The sequence below is a fragment of the Poeciliopsis prolifica genome, unplaced genomic scaffold (assembly GCF_027474105.1).
Source record: "Poeciliopsis prolifica strain line A6 unplaced genomic scaffold, Auburn_PproV2 SCAFFOLD044, whole genome shotgun sequence".
NCBI lineage: Eukaryota > Metazoa > Chordata > Actinopteri > Cyprinodontiformes > Poeciliidae > Poeciliopsis > Poeciliopsis prolifica.
The window spans coordinates 1,586,652-1,597,078 of NW_026562419.1; the positions used below are offsets into that span (position 1 = coordinate 1,586,652).

General features: G+C 39.7%; 1 protein-coding gene across 1 annotated transcript; it reads left to right on the top strand.

Annotated features, from left to right (window-relative positions):
- Nucleotides 1–89: 89 nt before the first annotated feature.
- LOC129376744 (arfaptin-1-like) lies at nucleotides 90–8,333 on the top strand. The gene is made up of 8 exons (XM_055056327.1): nucleotides 90–277; nucleotides 1,908–2,026; nucleotides 2,910–3,000; nucleotides 3,417–3,535; nucleotides 3,607–3,828; nucleotides 4,530–4,687; nucleotides 4,775–4,949; nucleotides 5,947–8,333. The coding sequence occupies exons 2-8, from the start codon at nucleotides 1,919–1,921 to the stop codon at nucleotides 6,100–6,102; spliced, it is 1,029 nt and encodes a 342-aa protein (XP_054912302.1). The 5' UTR covers nucleotides 90–277; nucleotides 1,908–1,918; the 3' UTR covers nucleotides 6,103–8,333.
- The last annotated feature ends 2,094 nt before the right edge of the window (nucleotides 8,334–10,427 follow it).

Below are 10,427 nucleotides of genomic sequence, written 5' to 3' on the forward strand. Positions count from 1 at the left end.
AAACCAAACGCACCGCCAGTGACCTGGGAACGTCACCGCCCCTCCGGTGCACCCAGGAGGAAAACGGAACACTCCCTCCTAACAAACAATCCGTTCAGAAGTCACTTCCGGGAGACTTGTTGGACGCTTTTCTCACCACTTTTAGTCTCAACGATAACTTTTTAGACAAACTCTGTCATCATTTTACTGAATAAAAAGTCAGCAAAGAGGTAGAAATAACCAGACACAGAGAAAGTTGAAGAGGAAGAAAAGAAGGAGCGCTCGCTTCTGTTGACAGGTAAAAACACCAAAAGCTCGTAAATGTTTTGTGGTTTTGCTTTAATGCCACAGAGAGGATTTTTATTTTTAACGGTCATAACGGTCAATCTGCCGCTGCTGGGGCTCAGTTTTCAGTGAATTAAAGTTTGTGGGGATCTTGGAAACGAACACACCCATCAGGGACTCGGACTGTTTTTATGCTTCATTCAAATATGCTGGAAAATTTTACTGTCTTCAAATCTTATTTCTGAGTCTTATGATGCATATTTAGCAGCTTTATCTAAAGATAGTCTTTGGAGTCTCTGTGGAGCTTAAAAGTTGCAAGATTATTGTAAAAAAAAACAACTTTAAAACACTGGAGATTATTCTGCAGATTGTTACAAGGAAGTCTGGAGGATGACTGGTTGATTCAGGACTTCTGCAAAAAGTTCATCATAAAGTCACCTGTTGCTCTGCATGTTTCATATTTTAGTAAATTACAAGTCCTCGAGAGGAAGTAGCAAACATTTTCCTTATCATAAACAGAAGTAGATCACATACCTCCAGGCCTCAGTTTGTTCCTGTCGTGCTTTTATGCTGCAACCTCATGTTTCAACACACAGTTGCCCAGTAACAATAGATGTGATCCATCGGGATAGGTCAAAGGTCGGCCTTCTGAGTTGTCAAAGATGAGATCTGTGCACTTTGTACTCGGCCTATATAAAGTTTTATTAGCAGGGACAGTAGCTGCAGACATGGGCCAAACAAATAAAATTTAAATAAAGTAGTCTGAGTTTTGTTTTTCTTTTTGTAGAAAAAAAAGTCAGCATAGATCCAAAATTTATGAAGGATTTTCAATGTTTGCTGTGTTAAAAAGAGGCATCATTTCCATATTCTTTCAGGTTTGGTTGGACTAATTTAATTTTGTTATACAAGCAGGATTTAAATCATATGAAAGGTAATTTGAGTGAAGCAAAGTCGGATTTTCAGTAAAAGTCTCTGGATAAACGAGGATCAACTTATTATAAAGGTTTGCAACAAAATGTCAGCAGGAAGTGAGTCTGCAGGCCACAAATGGCCCCGGCACCACATATTGGACACCCAGGGTGCAGACGTTGCCTCAGATCCGTCCTGCTCAAGAAAGCAGGTTTAATGCATCATAACTGCAGGAGTTGATGCCTCTCTGTGTTTACCAGCTTAAAGCCATTAGATGGTTTTATGATGTGGCTGTGATGTGCTTTTGGACCAGCAGAGGGAGACATAACATGATGTTTGAGAAAAATGAATGATGGGATTGGACACAGAAATGAGGTAAATAATTTACTCCTGAATGAGTCACGAGTCAGTTTATTGATTAAAATATAAAACAAACCACTGCTGCAGATGTTTTGTTTTTACAAATTGTTCTTGAAGCAAAACTTGTGCTTCAATTAATTCACATTTATTGTCACATATTCTAGTCTTTATTTGGTAAATAAACAAGTTACAAATTAGAAATTAAAGTTGGTTGAAGTTACTACTGATGCCCGAAACAGTAAAATGACCAAAATTCTGATCTCATAAGTCTTATTTTTAAGCAGATGACATTTATTTAAGGCATTTTACAGAGGAGGCAGAAAGTAACAGACCTTTAGTTAAAAGTTTTAAACTTTGATTGTTTTTCTCTTCAGGCTTTCAGAAGATGATGGAGGCTTCAGAGGAGAACGGAGACGTTGCTGCGGCGTCCAGCACCACAGAGGAAGAGGAAACGCCTCCAGAGGACAGACGTCATGACGACGTGGACTTAAAGGTGAGACCAGTCTGGACCAATGAGACGGAGCGTTTTAAGTCCGTTTCCAGGGAACAGTTTGATGTGACCTTTGCTGAGGCGCGCATCAGGGCTCGTTCTGCGTCATCACGCGTTCCTCGTCTCCTTAACGCGACGCAGCAGCGCTGAGTCTCTCTGCTGTTGTGAGGACCGACCTCACCCTCCTGCACCAACATCTGTGTCAAGTGGCTGTTCCTGTGACCTCTGACCTCTCTGACCCAAGCTGATGGGAGCAGGGAGTGATATCCAATATGGCAGCCCTGATAGGTTTTGATCTGGGCTAACTCGATTAGTTAGCTTTGTGACCCTTGAACTTCTTTATGCTGGGGTCGTGATGCATTCAGAAACAGTTTGAAATTAAAGTTTAGAGAATAATTTGAGATAAAAATGTTTATCTTAAGTATTTTAGTTTTATTTTGGCTTTATTATTTTAGTTTTTACAAACTGAGTAACAGCAATAATATTCAGCCAACTGGAGTAGCTTCATCTAATATGGATGACAGTTGTGAAGACCCCCGGGTCGTAAAGGTCAGGCAGCGGGAAGCCTGGAGGTGACTGGTGACGACTGGAACAGTGAAGAAATGTGGATTCATAGCTGGAAATGGTTGTTTCATTTTTCTGGCATCTAATGTTTCCTTACAGAATTAGTTTTCATGTTTTTCTTGTTAATACTCAGTAATTCAGTGCAGTCGCTGGTTGTTTTTATTTTTTTTTTTTAAACATTGTTTAACGTTATTAAATAAACTTGAACTGAATACTTCAAAATAATCTTCCACTTTTTGTTGTTTTTGCCATAAAATGTGTTGAACTTTGTGTTCAGGACTAAGTGATGGTTTGATGAATAAACTGTTTCCTCTCCCTGCAGGAAGCTAACAGTAACTCCAACCACTCAGGTGAAGATGCGACTGACGGTTCGACCTCAGCGGAGGTCGCCGTGGAAACGGATGAAAACACAGGTAAAGGTCACTGTTTTTGTTTTGTTTGTTTTTTTCTGCCAAAAACTGGATGACAAAAGTTTTCTGTTTGGTTCTTTGGTTTCAACTCGTCCTTTTCTTGAAGGACAGTTTTGTTTACAGAGACTTTATTTTATTTGTAGTTTCTGTTTATTTATTTTGGATATTAAAAATGTCTTCCACTTCTAAATGTTCTTTAGAATTTAAAGTTTTAATAAAGTCTTTGCATTATTTTACTATAGCCATGTTATCACTGGGAAATGGTCTCGAACCATCAATATTATCGTTTATTGATATTGATTCAGTAATTCATCATTCGATTAACTGATTTAATGTTTATTGTGACAGGCACTGTCATGACAGAAATTTAAATGTGTAAGAAAATTAAAAAGGAAAACTGATTTCTCCTGTGTCTCCAGAGGTGACGGTCTCTCCCCAGAAACCCAACGGTGGGCCTGTGGTCATTGAAGCCTTCAACAAGAACCTGGCCAGCGAGAAGCTGGAGCGAGTCCGCAAGTGGAGCATCAGCAAATACAAGGTGGGCGGAGCCTAACCCAGCAGCCTCGCTCACGGCTGCCGGATCTGACGGTGCCGTCTCTGCCGCCGCAGTACACCCGGCAGGCTCTGGCCGAGCGGATGGGCCGCGGCTCCCGGACGGTGGACCTGGACCTGGAGCCGCGCCTGGAGCTGCTTAGAGACGACCGGCAGCGCTACGACCACATGACCAAGCTGGCTCAGACGCTGGCCAGTCAGTTCGCCCAGTTCTCCGTCACCCAGAAGTCGATGGCCACCGCCTTCACCGAGCTCAGCTTCAAATCCAAGAACCTCCACGTGAGTCCTGAGGAAATCCACTGGATCCACAGCAAACTGCTGGTTTTCTGCTTAGGCTGCTTTCACACCTGATAGTCCAATAGAATCAGGTTGATTTGGGACCAAAAGTGCAACATTTGTTACATTTTCAGCTGGTGTGGTTCCAAACATACTGAAAAACTTGTTCTCCTCCTCGCCTGTGGCGGCGCTACACCAGAAACTACTGAAGGAAACTTCAGAGTTTTTGTTTCTATTCAACTGTTTGAAATATTTGAAAAAGGAAAATTGGCCTCTATCGGTGGGGAAACTACCGCAAGCAAACAAAAAAATCATTTTTTGAATTTGACTCTTTCCATCAACCTTCAAAAATGCAACCGCAGCAAAACTTCCTTCTTCAGGAAATGTGAACAGAAATGGACTAGAGTTTCAGCAGTTGTGGGATTTCTCTTTTCACTTTGGTAAAAGACACTGAATCATTTCTCCCATGTGTTTGGTTGGTTGTATTTACCCAGAATGCCTTGCGCTGTAGTTTCTTCCTGCTTTTAGAACGGTCTCTGGTCTGCTTGGCGTTCACAGATAAACTGAAACTGTTTGATTATTCATACCTCCCCAAACAAACTGGAGTTCAGGTTTAGCATGGAGTGAACGCACTGCGATATGTCAGACTTGTTTGTTTCATCTTGTATCATATCAGACGTCGTATCATCCTATCGTGACCTCAGGTGGAGTTCGACATGAACGCCGAGGCTCAGAAGTTTCTGTCGAAGAGCACAGAGACCCTGCAGTCGGCCATCAACACCTTCACCTCCGACATGAACACTCTGGTGAACAAAACCATCGAGGACACCATGATCAACGCCAAGCAGTACGAGGCCGCCAGGTGGGCGCAGCGCATCACTCCACAGACCTGCAGAGGGCGCCGTAGGGTTGAAAACTCTGGTAACATGTTCACCCCTCTGGTGTCCAGGATCGAGTACGACGCATACCGAGTGGACCTGGAGGAGCTGAACATGGGCCCACGCGACGCCACCACCCTGCCCAAGCTGGAGCAGGCCCAGAAAACCTTCCAGGGCCAGAGGGAGCGGTACGAAAAGGTCCGGGACGACCTGTCCGTCAAAGTCAAGCTGCTGGAGGAGAACAGGGTGAGACGGAGCGCAAGGTTCTGTTTATGACACAAGTTACACAACCAACAACTCATGACTTTCAAGGTGACCCAATAGGCTTCCTAGAACAGGCTGTAGGAAAACAGTTTACTTTTTTATATATATATTATGTTTATTAGGTATTTTAAAAATTTATACAGAAAATTAAAAGAACAATAACAGGAAAAACTTATACAGCACAGATACAGATAACAAAAAACAGGAGGCATGTACATAAATTACAGCAATTATATGAGAAAAGTAACCAGTTTATATATAAATATAAATGATTCAGATTCACATTATTGGTCTTTTATTTTGAAATATTCAAGAATACATTCCCATCTGTTTTTAAAAGTACAGTTTTCCATTCAGACAGTTTCTCAATCTTTCTGTTTACTTTTTTAGCACAATATAATTTTTCGATGGAATTTCATTCTGCTCAGTTCTGCCTGTGTTGAGCAGAATGAGCTGTTTTAGAGCGCCGCCACTTTAAATCCCAACTTAACCGTTACACTCACACATGAAACTGACTACAAACAGAAATGCAATTATAAAACCGTACAACTTTGAAAAGCATTAGTAGAGCCTGCTGCACAACCAACAAGAATGCAGGCAGTGGTTTCTGGATGGTAAGTTAACAACAAAACACTTGTCTTTTCCAGCAGCCATTGTACACCGATAAAACCAGCTGTCCAAACTCAGCTTGGGTTGCTAGGTAACAAGCGCAATTCCACAGAGGTTGCTAGGTAACAGCTAGATGACGTTACATTCCGATAGTTTTTGAAACTGCTCATTTTTCAGACACCAAAAAAAAATGACCTTATTCGCAAAAATTATTGAATGTTTTTTTTAATACTCGTCTGCTTTTAGAATCAGTAGAAGAAATGGAATCTTTTAGAAATGGAAGCAGAAAAACCTGCAAGTTTAGCATAACGGGATCCCTTTAGAGACAGAACAGCAGCTGGTTAACCGTGGCTTCGCTCTCTGCCTGCAGGTGAAAGTCCTCCACAACCAGCTGTGGCTGCTCCACAGCGCCGTCGCTGCTCACTGCTTGTCATGTCACAGTTTCCTGGAGAAAAACATGCAGCAGGCCGTTGAACATCTAAACGCCGCCAGCGCTGACGCCCCCTCCTGGCTGGAGGAGAGCTGACGAGCGTCAAGATCAGTCTGAGTGACTTTAAGATGCATTTGAAAGGTTTCTGCTTTATGCTCTAAAAGCTGGGAGTTCGAAGGACAGTAATTTATTTTGGGTGATGAAAGGGACATTTGGGTTTGATACGAAGTTGTTCTGAAATTATTATTGTTTAAAAATTTAATTTTCTGTGTTTGAATCACACATTTAATTGGAAGAAAACCAACAAACCTTCTTTGTTTCCTGGGCCTGGACTCAAGGCGTTGTTCGGTAAATCCGTTAAATCCTTTGAGAGGCGCTAAGCTTCTCTTTGAACTCTGAAAATCTGCTGCCACTGCAGTCAGAAAGTCACAAAAGGTGCCTGAACGCCACGGCTGGAAAACAACTTCAGAGTGGATTACGGCTCTCGGTCCTCAGCCCAGTAAAACCTCAGACCTCTGTTTGCATTTCCTTTATTAGAAAACTAAACACTCAGGCAGCTCTCCGACTTTACAGGCTGGAAAACATCTTTTTTAATACATTTCCATTATTCACCTCAGGAAAATCATTTTTAAGAGCTGAGCCCAAATTCAGATGAGAAGCATAAGGTTTTTAAGTTTATAAAGATCCAGTAAAATATCAACAAACTGCATATTTAAAACCTTCACCAGCAGTAATTTGGATCAAGCCATATCTCTGGCTTATTCAGCGCAAAGACTAAAATTTGTTTTGTATTCGTGTTGATGTATTCGTCTTCTTCTTTGTTAAAGTTTAGCTTTATGTTTCAATTGATTAATTAGCTTTCTGTTGGCACTTCAGCAAATCTTTAATCTCTTTCTTCTTCTAGCATCTAATTGAAATGTTGCTGAAAATCTTCCAATGATGGTTTAATCTTGAACTAAATGTTTGTGTTTGTTCACCTTCTTAAAGACGGTGGGATGAAAATGCTGTTTCCTTCAAATGACGTTTCACTTTTAGGCCAAACATTTTTATATTTATTTAGCGACTCTTCAAGCACAACTTCAATTCCAACGGCAATTTATTTTATTCTTATTTGTGAGGTTTAATAATAAACTGACAACTTATTGTCTGCAAGCCAAAAAGGGAAACAGAAGATCACTGTATGCTGATGATGTTCAAGTCTTTGTAGCTTTGCATCAGCAGCAGGTTGAGCCGTTTTAAATTTTAGTAAAATTTTTCTCTCTTGTAAGAGTCAATATAACACCAACTAACTAAATATGGGAAAGTTTCTACTTTGTCTTTCCTTAGCGGTGCTTAAAGACGCCTTCACTGGACGGAGACCCTGATTTATGACAAACATGGCCGGATCGGCCTTCAGTACTCCCCAGACTGCTGCTATGACCGACCCAAACCGCACCGATCTGCTCCTCCTGGAGGTCATTAGGGTGAAGCTGCTGGCGTCACACAACAGGCTCCATTGATTGGAGGACAAAAAACAATGTTGCTGATTGCGACAAAGACAACAGATAGTCGTCACACTAGTAAGACGTTAGTCGTTTGGGTTTAATTCAGTCAAACTGAAATGTTCTGGACCATAAATCAGCCGACCAAACCGGTCCGTACCGTACCGCTCAATGGAAACTGCTTTCATATCCAGAATGAAGCCTCAAATTCAATAAAATCAAACCTAAGGAAGGTTTGCCCATGTTAAAAGCCTTGTGGATTTCTAACGCTCCATAAAACATCATTATGTCCCCAATATGTTCCTCCCAAACAATGGTCAGCTACCTCACACCAAGACAGCTCCTTCATAATGAATCCTTAGTGTTTTCTTATAATCCCACAAAATCTCCTCCAGGACTCTGCACAGACCGACCATGTTTTAATGTTTTAATCTCAGCTTGGTCTTCGTCCAGATTCTTTACAGCTTTCTGCACTTTATTCAGTTTAATCTGTAAAATCCCAGTTTATTCCCAGGAGGGAAAAAGTGAAGTATTTGTTTCGTTTGACGGTTTCAGAGCCGTTATTTGAGATATTCTTCAACACCAAATCTTTAAGTTGGGAGCAAATATGGACCAAAATGTCTCTTCTAAAAGACATGACATAAATGTGCTTTATGTGTTTGCTATGACTTTTCTGTTTGTTTGCTCTTGTACCTATGAATGTATTTCTTTTTTTCTGTCCTTCAAGCCAAACTATGCAAATACTGTGGATCCTTGTGTGCAATAAAGTCCTGACTTTAGTTCTGTTTAAGCTGCCAATATCTAACAAACAGCTGCCTTGAATAAACGACTCCTTGATGAGATAAATTTGTTTTATTTTAGAATATGACAGGAAACCTTCCAGATTTAAATTCTTATATTTTCAGGCAATAAAATCTTTATTTTGTGACTCCCAAACTATTATTTTGATGTTTGATTTAATCAGTTTATATTCTTGTTTCAGCATTATTTAATTTTAAATTGAAGCGGAATTTATTGTTTTTTTTTTTATTTTTAACTATTCATAAAAGTTCATTATGAAGCAAAATGACATTTTCATAAGATTACGTGAAAAATATGTTAGAATCTGCAGGAAATTAATTAAAATAAATTGACACTGAGCAAAGGGTGAAAATTTTTTATCTTTTCTTCAAATCTGCTTATTGAAACACATAGTAAGACGTTAATGCAGCATTATTTCCTCAGTTTCTTTGACTTTTTTTAAGTTTAATTATTTCTCAGCTGTTTGGGATTTTTCTCCTCTGGGTGAAGTTCTGGATTTATTTCCAGTTTTCCTGCATCAATAGCAGAGACATTGATGGGATTTTACTGGGATTTCTCCACTGGAGTCAGGATGTGTCAGCGTTTCATCTTCTCACTTCAAACAAATGATCATGGCTACCTTTATCTAGAAAGATTCACTGAGGTTAAAGTCTGGAAAAATGTACGATTTTTTTTTTGTCTATTATTGATAGAAAGTTGCGTGTTGAGCCTGTGAAATACACCAACTAATTACTGACATGTTTCTGTGGATTTGATGTTAACATGATTTGTTCAACCCATTGGTTTTTAGGTGGTTTCCACTCTCATAATTCGGATTTCACCTTCGTCTTCTTCTTTCACTTTCACAGTCTAGAGGCTGATCTGTGAAGAAAACTTTAAGGAAAAGGAAAATCTACTTTATAAAACAATCCCTACATTTTGGACATTTGAAATGTTTTGGATCAAACATCTTTGATTGCTGCTTTAGATGTGAATATATTGTATAATATGTGAAGTTTGAATCATGTTTTCACTCACTGGGTGATAAAATGAGACTAAATGAAAGGTACTTCCAGGGGTGTGGTTTACCTTAAAAATGTTTTATGGATCTGAAAATAATTTTGTTTTCTGACCAAAAATAATTTGCAAGATCTTGTTTTTGCAACTATTTCAGGTTTAATTTCAATTTAGTGAACATTATGTTCTTTAAACGGTGTGTTGGTAATAAAGTGCTTCTAAAAATCAAAAGAAGTCTTTATAAGTACATTTTAATAATAAATGTTTAAATATGTACCCACCTTTCCTCTCCAGGTCACCTTGGGCATCACAGCGAGGAAACGAGGTTCCTATAAACACAGACTGGGTTTCAAAATGGCGGTACCTTACATTATTATTCAAGCCCTGGTCCATGTTTTCCATGAAAAAACATCTAATTATAATTATAAGCCACAAATAATCACAGTGTCCTCTTTGTTTCTTTGTTTTAAAGCTTGGGATAAAAGGGGATTCCTGTGAGTCATCGCTGTGATCAGCAAAGCAGAATCTAAAAATGAAAAACTGATATTGGAGGGTTTTTATAAATGTCCATCAAAAACAGCCAAACAAAAAACGCCTTTGGATTACAGCAGTTTGTTTTAATTTAATTCAGGGTTTGAACAATAAAATGACATCAGCGTGCCGTAGAGTTTGTCCTCCTTTATTCGGGAGATGAATGCAGTGATATTATGTGAGGGTTTGGTCTGTTTGAGCCTGTGCTGCTTTAGAAACACGATTATCCACCTGGCAACAACAAGCGGCGCGACTGTTTGTCAGTTTGAGTCTGAATGCTCTGCATGCAGCCTCATTTCCTTCAACAGCTCAGTCTGAGAATGGAGCTTTACAAAGAGCGCCTCATTATTGAGAAAGTTCTGTTCAAAGTCTCTAAATGGACTCAAAGAAAGAGTTTATGAAGCTGCCAAAGAATGTTAACACTTCAAATGTTTTTGTTGTTTTTTAACCATTTACATTAATGTGCCAAGCTTTTAGACAAACAGATAGCTAATACCATGTTCTGAGCTGACATGGCTCAAAAGGTAGAAAGTGCTCCTGGATCAGTGGATCACGCTAAACCAGGCTCTGGTTCTGTTGGGAGTTTCTTCCTGTTAAAAGGAAAGTTTTCTT

What these genes read in the sequence shown, in the direction of transcription:
- LOC129376744 (XM_055056327.1), top strand. Translation starts at nt 1,919, where the DNA reads ATGATGGAGGCTTCAGAGGAGAACGGAGACGTTGCTGCGGCGTCCAGC. An exon ending in GGAAACGGATGAAAACACAG is followed by an intron (nt 3,001 to 3,416) that starts GTAAAGGTCACT and finishes CTGTGTCTCCAG; the next exon opens with AGGTGACGGTCTCTCCCCAG. An exon ending in TCAAATCCAAGAACCTCCAC is followed by an intron (nt 3,829 to 4,529) that starts GTGAGTCCTGAG and finishes TCGTGACCTCAG; the next exon opens with GTGGAGTTCGACATGAACGC.